Source organism: Tenrec ecaudatus, chromosome 13 (genome assembly GCF_050624435.1).
Source record: "Tenrec ecaudatus isolate mTenEca1 chromosome 13, mTenEca1.hap1, whole genome shotgun sequence".
NCBI lineage: Eukaryota > Metazoa > Chordata > Mammalia > Afrosoricida > Tenrecidae > Tenrec > Tenrec ecaudatus.
Window position 1 is genome coordinate 22,719,965 of NC_134542.1, and position 20,620 is coordinate 22,740,584.

General features: G+C 44.1%; 1 protein-coding gene across 1 annotated transcript; it reads left to right on the forward strand.

The window, feature by feature from the left end:
* Positions 1-94: 94 nt before the first annotated feature.
* LOC142424428 (peroxisomal trans-2-enoyl-CoA reductase-like) lies at positions 95-20,242 on the forward strand. The gene is made up of 8 exons (XM_075529625.1): positions 95-275; positions 5,490-5,623; positions 7,371-7,536; positions 9,688-9,769; positions 11,432-11,528; positions 13,357-13,464; positions 18,272-18,383; positions 19,246-20,242. The coding sequence occupies exons 1-8, from the start codon at positions 152-154 to the stop codon at positions 19,329-19,331; spliced, it is 909 nt and encodes a 302-aa protein (XP_075385740.1). The 5' UTR covers positions 95-151; the 3' UTR covers positions 19,332-20,242.
* Positions 20,243-20,620: the final 378 nt, after the last annotated feature.

The following is a 20,620-nucleotide window of genomic DNA, read 5'->3' on the forward strand; positions in this document are numbered from 1 at the left end:
CGGGGCGGGGCTGAGAGCAGGGGCGGGCCAAGCGGAGCGGCGGTGGGGTGGAATTGGGAGGGGCGGGGCTCGGGTGGTCATGTGGGATGTCCTTTCTAAGGTCTGTGATCTGCTGGTGTGTCTGCAGTTGCCTGTTTGGTGTTTCGGGATCATGACTTCCAAGACCAAGAACAAGAGTTGTCTGGCGATGGACCTGCTGCGGAATCAAGTGGCCATCGTCACCGGCGGGGGCACCGGCATCGGAAAAGCCATAACAAAGGAGCTCCTGCACTTGGGTGTGTGAGTAGGCCTTGCGGGCGAGGGTCCCAAGAGGGAGAGTAACAGTGGCACAGGGAGAGTGGGGGGTTGGAAAACAAGGAGGGGCAAGAGCATGGGAGAAAGGGGAAAGGGCTTCTCCTGGAGACATTGTGTGCGAGACTTGGAGGCACCAGTTAAAAATGGAACCAAACAATTAAAAAAGCCAAAGTTATTATGTCCAGATGTCCAGGCTATTTATTAATAACGACATCTGTGACTTTTTGCCTAAGGAGTAGCTATTACCTACCTATTTACGTAGTATTACCTAGTTGGAGCAATCCGGAGCTCTGGAAAGAGGCCATTTAATGGCCTAAGGACACTAAGATTGTTCACTGTAGCGAGAGGGGCTGACCATACCTTCTTGATCTCTTATCAAAAGCACAATAAGAACCTACATTCAGTTTTTGAAGCTAAGTGGTAAAAGGAGGAGTTTGTCAGCACATAATCAAGTCAAGAAACCCCAAGGGGAAAATAGGTCATCCTACCGCCATGGAGATATGTCTCCTGGCTGACTCCAGCATACACATATTTTAAAGCTTAGAGGAAAGCTTTTCAAACATATGACAAATTGTCTTATGATAGGAAGAGCTCTCACAACTAATTCAGGAAAATAAGCAACACCCAAACAAAAAACAGTCCAGCGGAGAGTTTGTTCCCCCAGAACTACAGGCATTGGGCTACTCACCTCAAGTCAGAGGCTGAAAACTAAGGGTAAGGAGGATGAGGCTGCTTGACTCAAAGATTGGGTCTCAGAAACTAAATATATAGAAACTATGTGTTGGAATTGACTTGCTGGCAGCGGATTTGGTCTTTTCAATCTGTCCCTATGGCACCCAGGTGGGGCTGTGGGTTAAGTTAATAATTAATAGGGCTGTTGGATGTTAACTGTATGGGTGGCAGATCAGACCCAGACAACCCCAGAGGCTGCTCCAAGGGAGGGAGACAGATGGGGCTCTCTGCTCCTGGAAAGACCACCCAGCTAAGAAACCTCAAGGAGCAGTTCTCCTCTGCCTGTAGACTTAATTATGAGTTGGAATTGACTTTATGACATTGGGTTTGGTTTCTTGGTGGAATCTGGCCCTGGTGTAGTTTTACTCCCATCTCTGCCCACTCCATTCTCAACACCATCCTCTGTCCTTTTTCAGGGGTATCACCCAAACCAAAGGTAAGTCTGTCAAGCTGATTCTGGAGCAGATGGTGCTTTTGAACTGCTGATCATGTGCTGAGTGGCCCCACAGATACCCAGCAGGCTACAAAGAATCCCCTGAAAAAAATCAGAACTCCCTGCCGTTTTACTCAAAAGGCGGACCTAGACTTTTTATGAGTAGGATCTTTGTTTGCCCAATAAGATCCTTGATAGTTTTCTTTTTTATTTTGCACACATCTCCAACAGATTTTTTTTTTTTTTTTGAGAAGCATGAATTGTGAGGAAAGAAAAAAAAAAACCATGAGGCAGGGCAAAGTATGGAATAGAAAATAAATACAAATGTAAGCCGTTTTGCTAATTGCTTTATAACCACAAAGGAGTCCAGAGGAGGTCCTGTACCAAACAGCACAAAAAGGTTCAAAGGTGGAGGTGTTCCTAGCAAGGCTGAAGAGTCCAGTCTCTGGTATTTGGAATTGAGGCGGCAGTCCTTGGTTTTGGATGGATCCCCGGGTGTGTGGGCACAATCCATGCTCTAACCAGATTTCAACAGAAGGATGGCCACTTGGCCCAGGTAGAAGTAAATGAAGGGCTTCGTTTCATGTGTCACATAACTACCAAAGTTTCTGCCCACAATGCAGTGCCAAGTGGGACTGTACTTCTTGTCAAACTCCTTCTTGATGTGGCCGCAATGTCCTTCTCTAGGTTGTATTTCTCCAGCGCCTGAGTCGCGCACTCCACCGAGTCCTCTTGCATCTCCTCCGACATGTCGGCATTTTGGATCACGGCCTTTCGGTCGCACGTGGTCACCGTGAAGCGCGGACTAGCCGACTGCGACGGTCCTGGGGGAGGGGTTAGAGCAGCTCAGACACAGCGAGAGCCGTCGCTACAGAAGCCGTGGCGCATCTCCCTTGATAGTTTTCTTAATGCTGTATTTTCTTGTTCGGTAAATTTACATCAGCACTAGAGCTTTTTTTCCCCAGCAGCACAGTCTGAAGCCTTAAGAAGACTGGCTTTTGTAATTGATGGTCACCATGGCTCCACGATTCTGGTGAAGGAAGGAAGGCTCACCTCACATGTTCAGAGAAATAGCATATGCTTAATTTTGTGTGGGGGAAATAGACTTCTTTCGGTGAAAGGAGTTTTACCATGACATTTATTCCCCCAGAAAACGCTTTTTTTAGGAAGAAATACACATATCATACTGTACAATAGCTCAGTCACATCCAAGAGTATTGTGCAATTTCTTCCACAATCTTTCAAAACATTCTCATCTTCTTGAACTCCTTGATATCAGCTCCCTTTTACCCACTGCCCCCCACACACCAAGGAACCCTCTTCTATTTGCTATCTCTGTAGGTTCATCAATCCTGCGTTTCTTATACTGAAAAACAGAAAAACATGTAACAAAAATTCAAGAGCGTCACCCTCCATGACAAAAGTCATCTGAGATAAATCCCCGATATCAACAACAAACCACGAAAAATTCACAGAAAATGTTGAGAACCAGATAATTCCCAGTGTCCATCAGAGGGTGGATTACCTGACAAGGTTTTAACTGTTCAAGTCAAGTTTATCATCTTGATCTTGTGTAGTCATCTTGCCAGTGCACTCTGTTTGGTAATGTTGTACATGAGCCCGACAAGAACAACTGAGATGTGAGATTGGAAGAATAAAGAGTTTATTAACAAAAAGGACGACGACGAAGAACAACAACAACAACAACGTGCGCAGGGACCAGAAGCCTGAAAGGAAGAGGGAGCTTGGCTGGTCGGTCTCTCCTGCTTACAGACTTAGCTTTTTATAGGGCTTCATCAAACAGTCGGCTGTGCAGCTCAGCAAGCAAGCTGGTACAGAAGCCCACTTTGTGGTTAGGCGGTGGCGCACTTACCTGGTACAGGATAATCTATTGCCAGTACTAAGAACAAGGGGCTATTTGGTTTCTCTGAGAATGCTATAAGGCCTGTGGTTGCACTTTAGGTCTGGTGTAGACTGTTTACTTAATTAAAAATGGCTTTACTTCGGCTAATTATTACAGTAACCAGTTTCCTCCCATCCTTCTACCTTCTACTATGGACAGGGGGAGATCACTGGCAGATTTTGTCCTGTGTGGATCTCACAGATGTCTCTCGGGCTCACACTGTCATCCATAGCTTTCTGCAAACAAGATTCTCACAATTTAGGCTCTGATACTGGATTCCCTCCATTAACTTTGGATTATATGATGTACAATCCTTTGGTCACTGTTGTTGGTGTGCTACTTCAATGGGAACTTAGTTGACATCTCACTGAGATGGCTGCTTCTCTGGAAACAAGCTTTTAAGACCTGAGATGCTATTTTATGTGATAGCCGGGCACCATCTAATTTTTTCACCACACTTTGCTATAGCACCCATGATTTCTGTGTTCCCTTTCTCAGCGTGAGTACTGAGCGGGACCATGATATAAGAAGTAATTGTTCTTAAATTGGAGCTAGGTTTGGTGGGTGCCCCCAAACCCATTCCTGGATCTTTCTTCTTTTTAAATCTGCCATTAGAGTCCTGCTTGTTCATTTATGGCAGAGAGTCTTATCAAACATCTCCCTATTATTATTGTCTGTAATTAGGCCTTGGTACTAATTTTTTTAAAACTCTGCTGAGAGAGGGATATTGGGCCAATGTAGGCTAACATCCTATTACAGTACCTGAATTATTTACTTGTACAGAATAAATCCTTTCATGGCTGGATGGTATTTACACGAACAATGGGAGTTGGTTCTCTGGGAAATTTTACAATAATACTCACTGAGAATGTCAGTTACAGGTTTGCCAGAGTAATATATATCATACGGGCAGCATATAGGGCATTGATGGAATAAATCAATGATTGTCTGCCTACCCACAGCTCAGGTATCTTGGTATAGCTGTCTTCTGCTTCTTCAAGAACCATGAATGTTCAGCTTTAAACCCTCAGCTTACAAGTGTGTTTGTTAACTATGATTTTGTTAGGGATTGCATTGTGTCCTCCCAAATACTTGTAAAGCTCCATGCCTGTGGTGATAATTCCATTTGGAAATGGGTTTTTTTGTTATGGTGATGAGGCAGGGTTAGAACTGGGTGTATGCTGAGTCAATCCATTTTGAGATATCAAAAGGTTAAACTGGGGGGACCAAGCAGAGATGGGGGAAGGGAGATGCCCAGCTACATGGAGACTCCCCAGGAGCAGAAGCTCATGGAGATAAAGCCCAGTCTTCCAAAGCTCACAAAGAAAGCTTTCCCCTAGAGCCAGCACAGTGCATTTTCACTTCTAGCCACAGAAGCATCAGGAAATAAATATCAGTTGGTTGAAGCCACTTCTTGCAGGATTTCTGGTGGAGCATCGCTAGGTAACTAACACAGTGACTGTTTCCCTTATGTGGCGCAGCGGGCACTCAGCTCAAAACTGGGGGCGCCCTCTGTAAACCTCTGTCCTCTTCCATGGGCACTTCTCTGTGCCCTGTGCCTTGGAGCTGCCTTACCCTCTCTGGACTTGTCTCCTCCATCCCAGGAGCTGTTGGTCTTTCCCCCCTCCTGCTGCTGCCTGCACACTCCCCCTAGGTCAGCGTTTCTCCACCTTGCTAATGTCGCGCCCCTTTCATACAGTTCCTCATGCTGTGGTGACCCCCCGAACCATAAAATTATTTTTGGTGCTATTGCATAAGTTCATTTTGCTAGTGTTATGAATCCGGCAACCCCTGTGAAAGGGTCATTCCACCCTGAAAGGGGTCCCGACCCCCCGGCTGAGAACCGCTGCTCCAGGCGTTAAACTTGGCAGTCACAGGGCCCACCTTTCCGCTCTATCAGGAATTGCAGTTTTGTGCCACCTGATGCCCGATGCCTGCAAACTGCTGTTTCTTAGATTTCATTCCTTTCTTTGCTGCTTTGTGGTGGAGTATAAATCCGGTTCCTTTTGCTCCATCTGGTCCAGACACATGAGTATCATCCACCCGTTTATTTAGTTCTTTTACAGGAACACCAGCACTTTTCAAGCCTGAGCCTATTTACTGTTCTCTCGCTGCTTTTCTCCGCAGGGTGTAATGTGGTCATTGCATCTCGCAAATTTGATAGACTAAAGGCCGCTTCAGAAGAACTGAAGGCCAGCTTGCCTCCCGACCAGCAGGCTCAGGTCACTCCTATCCAGTGCAACATCCGCAAAGAGGAGGAGGTAATGCAGATGCACCTGTACCTTTGCTTCTTTTCTGTCCCTAATCTGACAGCATTGCGCGCCCTCCGTGGGCTAGGAGGTCTGGGAGGAGACTCACTAGAAGCAGAGCCTGTGAAGGAGACTCATGACCAAGTAATGGATGTGACAGAATAGCCCCCATAGAAGGGGCCGGATAGGGAAGTTAAGCAAGGATGGGTTCCCCAAGACACAGCATTTCTAATTCTTGCTGCATACATTTATAAGTTTCTATAGTTTATTAAGGATCCCCAGTGGCATAGTGGTTACGCACCGGGCTGCTAACCAAAATGTCAGCAATTTAAAACCACCAGACACTCCTAGGGAGAAAGATGGGCTTTTCTACTCCTGTCAAGAGTTAGTCTCAAAAAAAACCAAATGTTACGTCTCCCAAACTCACAGAGGTACTTCTACTTTTTCTTTTAAGGTTGCTGTGAGTTGGCGCGCTGACCTTTTGGCGGTGTTTTTTTTTTTAATAGTTTATTAATTCTCTGACAAAATGCCTCATAATTGTTGCAGGAAAACTCATGGCTGAATCTGTCTTCATTTCCTTTTTACTGGTAACAACCTTGGCCTTGGCAGTACCTCCACCGCTCCTCATTCCACAGCTGAATTTCTTAGACCCGTTGGCTAAGGTCCTCATATAAACTAAGCCTTACAAATGGGCGCATGCGTTTGTTTGTCTCTGCATCATCCAAGTAACTGCCAATCATGCCAAAGCCACTAAGATGACATCTGGTGTGCCCTCGCACCTTTTGTCCAGTTTCTGTGTCAGGGCTGCCACGGGGAAAGGACCTCTGTGATCATTTGTTTTTGCTGAACATGTTTGGTCATGAACTTCCAGTCCAACCATTTCCTGTGCCATTCACAATGGTGGTTACTCTTTCACCAGCCTGGGTTGGAAACAGAGAGAGGGAGAGAGAGTGTGTTTAATTGCCTGCCAGTTAATTCCAACTCATAGCAACCTCTGTGTACATAGCAGAACTACTCTGTAGAGTTGTAATGGTTATGATCACTTGGAAGCAGATAGCCAGCCTGGCTCCCAAAGTACATCTGGCTGGATTTGAACCTCCAGCCTTTCAATGAGTAGTCTTAATTTTTGTGCCAAGGAAGCCCTTACTGCATGCTCATTTTCACCTGATTTCATCAAGAGGCATTCGGCTTGGGTATGGTGGCTGTTCAGTGCCATCAAACCCGTTGCATCCCATAGCGACCCCCTGTGCACAACAGAACACAGCCCTGCCCTGTCCTGTTCCAGCCTCTCCATTGTCTGAGCCCATGTGGCAGCCACTGTGTCCATCCTCTCCTTGAGGATCTTTTCTCCTTCACTGCCCTTCGACATGGCAAGCATGTTGTCTTTCTCCAGGAACTGGTCTCTCCTGACAACATGTCTAACTTATGTGAGATGGAGTCACCCCATCCTTGCCTCAGGCCATACTTCTTCCAAGAGGGATTGTGTGTCTTTGTAGCTGTCCATGGTAATTTCCATAGTCTTCTCCAGCATCACAGTTCAAACCTAACAATGCTGTGGTTGTCTTTATTCAGTGTCCAACTTTCACATGCATATGAGGCTGGGCTCGAGGCGCTAAAGCTAATATGACCTTTGCTTGCCTCACTGGGTGAGTCCATGCCCTTGGGGTGATCTTATGCAAGCTTGCTTCCCTACAGCAATCAATCAGCACAAGCAAGAGGATATGATTGATCAGTTTTTATTTTGCATGCCTTCCTCTAGGTGAACAATTTGGTGAAATCCACTTTAGATCTTTATGGTAAGATCAATTTCTTGGTAAACAACGGGGGAGGCCAGTTCCTGTCTCCTGCTGAACACATCAGTGCAAAGGGATGGCATACTGTGATTGAAACCAACCTGACAGGCACCTTCTACATGTGCAAAGCAGGCAAGTGTGACCTACCGCCTGGAAAACCAAGGTGTCTTCTTTGGGGATCTCAGAGCACCCTCAGAGAGGGACCCAGAATCTGTCTCGCTTTAACACCTATCACCCTGATTTCCTCACGCCTGCCGGATTGTAAAAAAGGAGCCGGTTGTGAAGTGGTTATGCGTTGGTTTGATCACTGCAAGGTCAGCAGTTCAAAACCACCAGCTGTTGCTAAGGAGGAAGACGAGGCCTTCCACTCCTGTTACAGAGTCTCAGAAACTCACAGGGGCAGGTCCACCCTGTCCTCTAGGGTTGCTGTGGGTCAGAAATGACTTGATGACAGTGAGGATTTTCTGTTTTCGTTATAGGGTTATAAATTACGATATTGACTTAGCATTATTTGTAAAACAAAGGTATCTTTGATTTTACCACCTTATTTTTAGGGATTTGTCAAGAGAAAATGATTAAATATCTGTACAAAGATCTAACTAAAAAATTTCATTAAATTACAGCAAATATTCACATTTATTCTTTCAAAGAAGTGAATCTGTTAATCTGTAGTAAAGATCAACGTATTAATTATTGAGAGAGATCTTCTGTGAGAACAGTCTCCTCAGAGAATGAGCCCCATGATTTCTAACAATTTTTAATTCGCTTGGGTTGCTTTTCGATGATAGATTATGTTTTACTAGGCTGTAATGTTAAATTCTTGATGCTGGATTTTAAGGATTCCTTTATATATCATCTAAGACGTTTTAAGATGACAAAGTAGAGAACAACTTTATAATTCTGACCCTTGGGGTCTTACCCTATGCCAAACATAGGTGTTTGGTCAAGCTGCACAGTTCGTATATTTAAGTCCAACCCTTAAGACCCACTGCTGTTGATTCAGATCCATCAGAGCTTAGAGACCAGCGTCGAACTGCCCCGAGAGAGTTTCTAAGACTGAGAATCTCCATGGAAGCCCCCTGTCCCATCTTCCCCACAGAGAGTGCCTGCTAGGCTTGAACTGCCCACCTTCTGGTTATCAGCAGAGCACTTTAACAACTGTGTCACTTTTGAGTTATAGGTCTTACAAAGAAATCTTCACTTTCATCTTTAACTACTCGTATAAAGTTCTGGATTAAAAAAAAAGGTCCAGTTTATTGTGATACATGGTTGGTTGTTATTGTTGTTAGGCGCCATTAAATCGGCTCCTACCAGTAACGACCCAATGCACAATTGAAGGAAACACTGGTTGGCCACTCCATTGAAAATAATAATGATAAAAGGTGCTTCAGTGAGATAGAACTTTATTTCTCCCTCCCATTAGAAATCCTGTGAGGTCACCCAGAGATCAAGTGTTTCATGCAACAAAGAGATAACAGATGGTTGCTGTTGACTCCATTCTCACCCATGGGTGGGTCAGACAGTCGATCTGGTGATCACCAGACCTTTCTTCTGAGCGTCTCTACATCAGAGGTTCTCAACCTGTGGGTTGTGACCCCCTTGGGGGTTGAAAGACCCTTTCATAAGGGTCGGCAGATTCATCACAGTATCAAAATAACAGTGATGAAAGGGAAACGAAAATAATATTATGGTTGGGGGTCACCACATCACAAGAAATGGTATGACAGAGACGTGGCATTGAGGAGGATGGAGAACCAGTGCTCGAGGTGGAGTCAAACCCCCACCCCTTTCAGTGAGCACCCATGGGCTTAACCATTGCACCGAGGGATGTCAACTGAGGGATAGGATCGCAGCCCCAGCCTCTTTCTGCATTCTTAGCATGTAGAATATATGAACCTCAGAAGCACGCTGAGTGAAAGACGCTAGACAAGGAAGACAGCATGTTGTCTGATCCCATGGGAGACCTGGGCTTAAAAGGGAGACGTGTCATTGGAGGCTGGGGTGTTGAGAAAGATCAGGGGGGTACCTGGAGGGGGCGGGAGTTGGTGCAAGGGCTCTGAAACTGGATCGTGCTGATGGTTGCACAACTGTGCGCGTTTGTGAAAATATAATGAAACTGTGCACTCCAATCAGTTGAATTTTATCATGTATGATATAGAGCAATAAGACTTCTTATTTTTAAAAAGGATTTAACACAGATGGAGTTGGCAGCCTGCAGCGATGGAAATGGGGGGGGGGTGGATTGAGGACACTATTTAATTGGGCTGCCCTTGTGTCATACAGTGTACAACTCCTGGATGAAAGAGCATGGAGGATCGATCGTCAATATTGTTTTTCTTAGTGAATATGTATTTCCCATGGTTGGGTAAGCATTTTTTTTTTAAGATCATTTCATCGGGGGCTCTTACAGCTCTTCTAACAACCCATACATCCAGTATATGAAGCACATTTGTACATATGTTGCCATCATCGTTTTCTAAACATTTACTTTCTATTTGAGCCCTTGGTATCAGCTCCTCTTTTTTCCCTCTCTCGCTCACTCTTCCCACCCTCGTGAACACTTGATAATTTATAAATTATTATTATTTTCATATCTTATACTGACCACTGTCTCCTTTCACCCACCTTTCTATTGCTCATTTCCTTGGGGCTATTGGAGTATGTGTCAATCATTTGATCAGCTTTCCCTTCCTTCTCTCCTCCCCCCAACATTCGCCCTAACCTCCTGCTATCGCTACTTCCCGACCTGGATTCTTTGTGTTGTGAGCCCTTATCTGTAGCCTTGTACATGCTCTGGTCTAGCCAGAACAGAAAGGCAGGATTGGGGTCACGATAGTGGGGGCGGAGGTGGTGGTGAGGAAGCCTCAAGGAGGAATGTTGTGTGTCTCATCGGTGCAATGGCTGTGTAAGCAGTTGTATGTATTTCTTCCTCTGTTGGGGCGTTTTGCTTTCTGAATGTGGGGAAATGGGGCAGGGAAAATTTCCTGAATTGAACTCAGTTTCAGTAATTAGCATTTCCCTGTATTTGTACTTTAAAAAAATTCCCATTCATACAGATGCCAAAAGCCCGAGATACCCAGTTAAATAATTTTCTAAATGTCCCAACAACTTTGTGAGAGATGCTTTTACTAAATGATTCTGGAATGCAAAGTTTTGTTTACCAGACTTATCCGGATGCCCTGTGTTTTTCTCTGATGATCCTAATCGAGAGGTTAATCAACTGGGCATCAGTGTTTGGGAAGAGCCTTTTCTTTAAAGTGTGGACGTGAAGTCCATCTATGTGTTAACTGAGGTTTGCATAGAATGGGTATTCCTTTGCAACTGTAGGCAGAGCTGCTCAGCGGTTACTACTAAGGATCCACAAAAAGATGCCCCAACATTTCTAATTCACAATAAGCAGAGAGTACTCCCTCTAAGCAAATCCCACCAGCCTGCCCACTGCGTTTATTTCTCATTACATGGTCAGTTGACTAGAAATAATAAAATCTGAACACACTTAAGCAAAAATCTAGGGCAGAGGCACTCACATTGTGATGTCTGGACCAGTAGTGTTATAATCACTTGGGAACTTACTTGGTAGAAGTGCAAATCCACCAGCCCCACTCCAGACCGTCAGCATCAGCAACTCTGCTAAGGGCACCTGACGAGCTGGGTGTGTGAGCCCTGCCAGTGATGCCACGGCTCCTGGAACCACCGCACAGGGAACTTGCTAGGGGCAGCCATGATGTTGTCAGGGGTCTGCCTCTTCCCTTGGCTTGGCTGGCCATGCAGTCACCTCCCTTGCTGTTTGTCAAGGCCACCCATTCCTGTTATTTCTGTCATAGCGCTAGGTCATGAGGACGCTTGGTTTGGTTTTAATATCGGAAGACCTAATTGCTTACCTATTGTTTTGGCAAACATCAACAAGACAGAAATTTATAAGCAGAATGTACTTGTAGGGTTTTCATACAGTTGTCAACTTAGGTCATTGAGAGAAATATTCATTGGAATATGATTTATCTAACATTTATGTTTTATGTTTTTAAAGGCACAGTGGAGCTGCAAGAGCAGGCGTTTATTACCTCACCAAAAACTTAGCTTTGGAATGGGCCCACTGTGGAGTAAGGATCAATTGTGTTGGTCCGGTAGGTAAACCATTGATGTGAAACAGTTTTGCGACAGCTGTTGACAAAATTGTGTTTTTCCTAAATCCTCCTGTGGTATATTGATTGAGCAATTTGTTATATGTACATACAATATTGAATATTTACTTTGTAACGTAGATCCAATGGAAAGCCTAATTTATATTACAAAAGTATTTGGTTAACAATAATGTTGTTAAGAAGTTTAAATTAAGTCAGTGGTTTGCGATCGTGGTTGTATGTTAAAATGATCTGTTAAATGTTTTAAGAAAAAATAGCATTGTATGAAGCTTACCCCAACCTTGGAAGCCCAGACATCTTTATATTCAAGAGTTCCTGAGGCAAAGCAAATGCACAAGGAAATATTCAGCTCACGTTGATATTTCTTTGATATTATTAATCTTTTGCCAGGAAAAAAAAACCTAAAGTGAGATTTTTAGATAAGAACTCCCAAGTGAGGATTTAATTAGTAGTTAAGAGAAAAGTTCCCTGGAGTAGTAACTAAATGAAAAACAAAACCAAACAACAACACCCAAATACAAACAGCATAGTCAACTTCAAATACCATGATTTTTGAGAAACAAGCTCTAACTTTTGCTTCTTTGAACATTGCTGGCCATGAACTTCAAAAGAGAAATTAAACTAAATATCTCTGCCAACCCGCAAAACTCAGCTTAAATTCTACTTCCTCTGTGCTGTTGTCTGGTCTTTGGTGTGATAAGCATGGGTTCTATTAAACTTTGACCATGTTCAAGTGTCCTTGGTTCCTGCTGTGCACATCTGCATTCTGATCCTTAAAGGATGTTGCAGCTGGTCCTTCTCCTTTCTAGTGGTGCCTCCCCCACCCCCACCCCAGCCAATGCAGGGCCTGAGAGAGTTGCTCCCTCCATGTCAATGTCATGGTCAGCTCTCCGCTGAGGAGGGCTCTCTTCCCTCATCGTATTTTGAGTGCCTTCCCACCTGAGGGTGTGATTGGAAGCCAATATCATTTGGAGTAATTCATGCTTCCAATTGTTTCTCAACTTCCATCTCATCTCTCCTTTTTCTTCTTCCTCCAAACTTCTGTGTAGTTATAAGTCAGTAACAAGTAGCTCAATCATTCCCTGTGGCATTTTGAGCTCTTGAACGCTGGTGAAAAATAAATAAGAGAATTCTTCATGAAGATGTTAGTCTATTTATTGTCACGGGAGGTGAGAAGCCAAGACAGCGCTACAAAGTCTCCTAGGTGTTCCATAGCCAGACTCACCTTGTGAAAAATACAAGCCCCATGATTCCTAGCCAAGGCCCTCTCTGATCTATTCCTAGAATTATGCTTTTCAGGAACAACGTCTTTTATGGAAAAAGAAAAAAGAAACCAAGGCTTGGTTGGCTATTCAGGGAAAGGAGGTCACAGACTGAAAGTTTAGATAAAATACGCGTCAATAGTTGCTGACTAAGCTGTGACAGCTCAGATAAAGGATCCCTGGGCCTGGAAATTTACAGTGTTTACGTTAACTTTCCTTTTCCATGTAAGCTACTTTATTTTGTGATAGGGAGTCCTGGTGGGGCCCTGGGTACCTGCTCATCTGCTAGCTAAAGTCAGAGGTTCGGACCCACCAGCCGCTCCGTGGGAGGACAATCTGCTTCCCTAAAGATGGCCACGTTGGCCTCTCTCGGGCAGTTCTCTTCTTCCTGCAGGGTCACCCGGGGTTGGAACCAACCTGGCAACTGGCTCGCTTTTCTGGTATTCGTTGCTCATGGTTAGAGTCCACCACGGGACTGTGCTGATGTCTTAGCAGTTAACACTGACCTTCCCGCGCTTCAATCCTTTCTGCTCTCCTTTCGATCATAGGGCATCATATACTCTGAGACTGCTTTTGCCAACTATGGTGATCTTGCAGACGAATTGTTTGGGAACTATCAGCATATCCCAGCCAAACGACTAGGAACTCCTGAGGAGGTAATGTACATTTCTAAGGTCGATGAAAATGACTGCTCTATCTTGGACATTTCCAACACTTGGGGCCCTTTTGATAGGGTCTGGCCGACTGACATAGGATGATGCCCACTTCCTCCACACCATTTCCTCTGCCTGCTGGCTTTCCAGAACATCCTGGTTGTGTTTGGAATAAGAGCAGCGGTCTTTACTCAGGTGTAAACTCAGTGCGACATACGAACAGCATGTGCCATTGTGTCACTGCCCCTTCCAGTAAATGAGTTCCTGGCCGTACAGGTACGCAGGACGCTCAGTAAGCCAGAGGATTATGGCTTTCTGAGTCTACACAAGATTTCACTAAGGACACGTGATAGAAGTATGTAAACCCAATAACTTTTTAAAATGCCAACAATATCAGCCTTGAAATGTAATTTCTTTAAAAAAATCATTTTCTTGGGGGCTCTCACGACTCATCACAATGCATACCTATATCCACTGTGTGAAGCACATTTGTACATTTATTGCCATCATCATTCTCAAAACATTTGCTTTTACTTGAGCCCTTATTTTTTTTAAAAGAGATATTTTCCCACAATAATAGTAAAAACTAAAAGAGACAGGAATAAAGCCAAACCCAACCCAACAAACGTCTGCTGTCAAATCCTACTCAGACTTCCCCTGTATGGGTTGACCTTATTGGAAAGAGCGAATCGTGTCCCCGGGTGTCTGCAGCTATAAATCTGGAAGGAAATGGGCTGCCTCATCTTTCTCTGCAGAGGGCTGTGATGGGTTCAGACCCCTGATCTTTGAGTTCGCAGCCAGAGACCCTGTAACCCAGGACAAAAGCCCCTGTGTTACTAGAGCTGCCTCCTCAAACCAAACTTAGCTCTAAGGAAAACAACGACAAACAAACTCAGACTCGGGAGCAGAGGGAAAGACCAAACTAAACAGAGAGACATGCTCAGTGGGGAGGAGCAGTTCTGTTCCCCCAAATCAGGGCAGAAAACGGATCTATTGGTGTCATTCAGCACACAGATTCTAAAGTGTGTCTACCAAAAATATACGTATGCAAGAATAGCAAAAAAATTATCTTGAGAAACAAGAATGGCAAATCATGCACTCTTCCAGATACCCCAATGCCGTGTAGCTATATAGGGAAACCACATGTAGAACTCACGTGGCTCTGAGGGTTAGTCTCCGGCCTGTGAACCACAGCGTTGGCAGGTCAAACCCAGCAGCCTTCCCTTGGAAGAAGGATGAGGCTCTCTGCTGCTGTCGGGTCTGCAGTCTTGGAAACCCTCGGCCAGGGCTCTGGGAGTGGAGCCAATGGCACTCAATGGCAGCGGGTGGACATTGAAAACTACAGGGGTTTCAAAGTCTGAGTACTGTTCCCATAATGGAGTAAACTTAGGACAGAACAGATTCTTGATTCATGCACATGATAGTTTAGTGCAGAATAAAGCTAACATTTAAAATCTATGGAAAAGATGAATTATACAGCAAAATTTCGGCATCATTGACTGTTTAATTAGGAGCACTCTCTACCAATTAATAAAACTAGCTTTCCTTACCAGTTTGATATGCGTTTTAGAAATTTATTATGCATAAACAAATATACATATGTACATACGTGCTTACATTTTAAAAAAATCATTTTATTGGGGGCTTCTACAACTCATCACAATCGATCTATTCATCCAATGTGACAACATGTTACATTTTTTACCAAAGTGATTCTACTGAATGCTTTTCATTACAATTTGTTGTGGATGTGCCATAATTTACTTAGGTTATCAGCCCTCACTGTAGAACACTTACCGTAGGTTATTCTTAAATACCGTATATACTCACGTATAAGCCGAGTTTTTCAGCACAAAAATGTGCTCAAAAACGGGTTCAGCTTATACACGGGTCAGTGGTACCCCTGCGAGGTGTAAGATCTCGCGGGTAATTGCTGTTCATTCAGAGCGCCACTGACACTGCAGGGCTTTGAATGTTTGTTTACTCACATCTAACCAATCAAAGCCGTCCTATGATGTGATGGCTCCAATTCCAGAAGCACCCTTAGTGAATCACTTATGCCCTAAACTGAACTGGTAAGGTTTGGTCTGTTGGTGTGCTGCGTCTCTCCCCTCTGGTCTCTGCAATTCACACCCTGCATTTCCCACCCTAGGCTTATACTCGAGTCAATCAGCTTTTCTGGTTTCCCAGTTAATAATTAGGTACCTCGGCTTATACTCGGGTCAGCTTATACTCGAGTATATATGGTATGTTTTTTCTATTTGTGTTTTTTATAATAATTGTACAGTGAATTTCCTTGATCACAGTCAGGCACTTCTGAGGGAAGGGGTAAATTTCCAAATTTCATGAAGCTAAGCTCCTGAATTAATAGATACCGCATCTTATACTTGCGAGGATATTGGTGAGTGACTTGGGGACCAGGGTAAGCAAGATGCTTGGGCGTCTGAAAGCTAAGAGGAGTCTATAAAGACTTTCAATCAAGAGACACCTGTGATACCACTTTCACTTTGAACAGACTGCTATCATCCTAGGTGCCCTATTCTTGATTTTACTGTATTAATGTGAACAAAATCATTTAAACTGGTTAATTCATTTAAGAGTAATAGTAATAAGTGCGTTACATGCTAACATCCAGAATATTTTTTATTAAATACTGTTAATGGGCCTCTTACAGCTCTTATAACAATCCACGCATTCATCCATTGTGTGAAGCGCATTTGTACGTATGTTACCATCATCATTTTCAAAGCATTTCTTTCTGCTTGAGCCTCAAGAATATTTTTAAATGAAAAAATACCAACGTTTGCTAAAGGAAAGCAGTGAGCGCTGTAATGTGAAGAATGGCATTGTTCTACCTGTCCTGCATATCTCACTCATGCCGGGCTAGCGGACCGTCTCTATTTCTCCTGTCTCTCTGAGAGCAGTCTTTCACAGCACATAGTTTCGGTTGACCTCCATGAAGAAAATCTGCCCTCACCCAGGTAGGTCGATGGAAAAGGAGAAGCTGTCATTAGCCTGCTCACATCGTTGTGGGTGTTTTTTCTCTGAGATTCGACAGGTAGTTTCATCTCAAACACTGCAGGGTGGAGTGAAGCCATGCCGAGGGCCTTTTTGGTTCTCCGTTCCATCAGCAGTCATTGATGTGTCTCACCCTTGGCAGATCTCTCACCGTGCAGGGCTTTGTACCATCAGGATGGGCCTTCTGGGAAATAGTAGTTCATTATTGAGTTATGGAAATCTTCTTCAGGTTGTCATACTTCGTGACACATATGAAGTGACATTTATATGTAGCACCAACAAACTTCTCAGAAAAGTATTAGGAAGCGGTCAAGGTCATGGTGATGGATGATGCAAGCTTTCCAAAATTCTCATTTTCACTTGAAAGCTCAAATGTTGCCATTGGCCACAAATGCTGCTGGTTGTTTTCCGTAGCGCGGCAGGCTCTGTTTACTTTGGGGGAAACGTCTGCCACGAGTCCAAGGGTCAACGCCTGTAGTTGGATCCATTCTTTTAAGTAAAACTGGGGTTTCTTTAACATGAGTATTTGAAAAGATGTGTGTTGAAGGATAAAGATATAGTGGAAGTAACAGATTTTACTCCTTTATGAAGGATATCCTAACATTACACAGCCTCCCTCCCCCACCCCTCCCCCACCTCTCCCTGGATGCGGCTACCAAAGAGTAAGGTCACTTTGGTTAGCGCCCTTTCATGTTACTACTGTCTCCAGTCAGACTGAGGCTTTGACAGGTCCCCACCATTGCTTTTGCAGCCTTGTCAGCACGAAAAACTTGACACACAGGGCCTTAGTATGAAGGCAGATGTGTTTCCCTGGCAACCCCCCCAGAAAGGGCTTGGGGACGTCCAGACTTCTGCTGACTGCACATGGACAACTGCTCAGGAGACCCTCCCCCAGAACCTCCGGGAGGGGCAGAAGAGAAAGTGGTGGCTACAGAGAGAAGAAAGCGTTTTCCAGGGCAGATACATTTGAGGATGTAACCGGGATGGGAAAGAGCTGGTGATCAGGAAGGAGTTGCAAACAGAGCAGGGAGGACAGAGGGCGGCCTGCCGAGAGGAAACAGTGAGTGGCTTCTTGGGTAGGAGTTGAAGTTGAGTTAGATGTGAGACTTCAGCTTTACTCAGTCCTGCGTCCCTCGTATCCTTTCTCTCTCCCAGCGCCCCACCTTAGTAAACCGTGGGTGCCCGCATCTCTGCCTGCTCTGCTTCTCGGGCACCTGCCAAGGACTGTCCACAGCCCTACGAAGTGGCTCTGATTACCTCCACAGCTCTCCTGTTGAGCCTAATCTGGTCGCACGCACATAGTTACTCAAGAGAACCTAAAATAAATCGAGCAGTTTCCGAACCAGCTCTCCTGGGACATAGGAGCACCCACTACACCAGGCCTCAGGAAGCCAGAAACACAGACCCCGGCACCTGTGGTTTGCAGGGCAGGTGCCTTCTCTGTTGATCCCGACCCTGCTGGTCTCCCACGAACACAACTCAGTTCCTGTCTGCCTTTGCCTCCATCTCTCCTGGTGCTCTCATCAGCCTTGACCTTAGTCAGGGAGCAGACAACTCTACAATCCTTTCCCTGCACGTGGCAGACCTGGACTCGGATCTGACCGGTGCACTGCACCTTGATTTAAACGATGCTCAGAGAGGAAGAGACTGCCTGCTGCCACTCCGGTGTAGTTGTACCACAGGATTTACGGTTACAGCCCTGAGCTTGGAGAAGGCTGTATTGTGGAGTGCAAAGCTGCACAACCTGGGAGTGGCTGCTTTTACCTGCGCCTGAGTCCATTTGTCTTTCCAGGTGTCCTCGCTGGTGTGCTTCCTGCTATCTCCCGGAGCTTCCTTCATTACTGGGCAGCTGGTGGATGTGGATGGGGGCCAGTCTCTGTACAACCACGCAGTCCACATACCAGGTGAGCAGTGCAGGAAGGCGTATGTGACTAGTGTTGTGTTAAGCCATTGGTGTAGAACAGATTTCTGTTCTTCTACAAGTGGGTGGAGAGCTTTTCTGTTTGTTCAGGCTAGGGCCATTTCGATATTTATAATTCACAGCCCATAATGGTCAGACATTTAATTCACTTGTAATGTGATATGATTACTGGAATTGCTTCTCTCCGGCAGGCATTGGGTGTCAGCTGGTTTTGATGACTTCAGGGGCCTTATACGGCCTTTGGGCCAGGCGTTCCCATCCCCTTGTAGACCAGGGGTCCTGAAACTTTTTAAACAAAGGGTCAGTTCACTGTCCCTCAGACCCGTTGGAGGGCCATACTACAGGTTAAAAAAAACTATGAACAAATTCCTATGCACACTGCATATCTTACTTTGAATCAAAACAAGATATGAGGCAAAAACACCTGGTGGGCTGGATGAATGACCTCTGCGGGCCGCATGTGGCCCACGGGCCAGAGTTTGAGGACCCTTGTGAAATCTAGATTATCAAAGTGAGGATGCCGAATGTTTTTATTCATGATAAGGCTTTTAAATGCCATGTTCTAAACTGCAGAAAATATTCTTATTATATAATGTAACATTATACATTAAGTGTAGGGTTTCTGTTTGTGTGTGCGCATGCCCACAGTTGGGTGAAATTTGAACCCTGAGAAATATTCTCAGTATGGATGCACAATGTGTGTGTGTGTGTGTGTGTTTATGCCTCTCCATATATGTAAGCTGAAAGTGTGGTTGTGAATTCTTCCTTGGCTGACTTTCAGAGATAAGGGCTTGTCACTGATTGGTTGGCTAACAAATGACCTAAATTTTCTACTTCATTAACAGATCATGACAACTGGCCTGAAGGAATAGGGGACTTTTCAACTGTCAAAAAACTGAAGGCATTTTACAAAAATAAGCATAGGCTCTAAGCTAAGAAAACGAGGCTTTCTTTTTCCCCAAGTGCCTTAACATCTCGAGAAAGACATGAGAGTTTATACTTTGTATTAAAAAATCACATTCTGCTTTCTAGAAGTGCTGTACATTTTATTGATGCAAAAATTATTTCTCAAAACAAATTCACTTTAACTTGTAATTAAATAAAAATTAAGAAGGGAATATGTGAACAATAATAATTTATAATCTATCAAGGACCATGACGGTGGAGGAAAGAGGGAAAACAAGAGGAGCTCTGGTACTAAGGGTTCAATAGAAAGTAAAAGTCTAGAAAAGAATGATGGCAACATCTGTACAAATATGCCTGATACAACTGATGGATGGATTGTAATTAGAGTTGTAAGGGCTTCCAATAAAATGTTCTTTTACTTTAAAAATAAGTAAATAAAATTAAGAAGAGAAATTAAAATACTTTTAGAAATTAAAATAGGAGGTCTGGTGACATACTAGGTTATGTGTTGATCTGCTAACGGCAAGGTGGGCTGTTTGAACCTGCCAGCTGCTCGTTGTACGAATGCGGAGGCTTCCTGATGCCGTAACTATTTACAGACTCGGGAACTCACAGAGGCAGTTCGACTCGGTCTTGTCAGGCCCTATGAGTCAGAGTACACTGGATAGCAGGGAGAGATAGCTAAGAAAGGCATTTAGAAAATGAGCACACTGAAATCAATAACAATTACATGGGTTACGAACCTTCAAAATATTGTTTTTACTTAATTGTGAAGGTAGAGAAAAACTCTGAATGGTGCTATAACTATGATTATAGGCGAGGTACAGCATAGCTGATTTTTATAGGCAAATACTTTGTATAAATAGAGCCTTATATAGTAATCAATGTATAGCTTGTTTTGTTAATGAAGACATCTTTGTATAAACCCTCTTAAATCAAGGGAAAAATAAATTTATATCCAATATTTTCTTGCAGTGCTTAATTTGCATCTTGATTTACCAGCCAACATAACTTCCTATTTCATTGCTTAAATTTTATACAAATTTATAAGTGTTGGATTCTGTCTTCAATTGATTCTTCCTGGGAATTACTTTTGTTTAAGAAATATCATTAGCAGATTACACCAACCCATATTTTGGTCTTAAACCATTAAAACGTCTCTCTGTTGATTTCTTCTTCCCAGTTGTGATGCAGCAGATATTTTCCTTTCTTTATCACTGACACCACCTCATTTCAATGATTACACTTTACCAAGCATAAAATCTGGTTGCTAGGAGGTCACAAGGCTTTCAATTGTAATGTTTAACAACAGTT

Bases quoted from the DNA above. Each gene is read 5' to 3' on its own strand.
- LOC142424428 (XM_075529625.1), top strand. From the start codon at position 152: ATGACTTCCAAGACCAAGAACAAGAGTTGTCTGGCGATGGACCTGCTG. The intron at 5,624-7,370 runs GTAATGCAGATG...GCCTTCCTCTAG, and splicing joins ACATCCGCAAAGAGGAGGAG to GTGAACAATTTGGTGAAATC. The intron at 18,384-19,245 runs GTGAGCAGTGCA...CTTCATTAACAG, and splicing joins CCACGCAGTCCACATACCAG to ATCATGACAACTGGCCTGAA.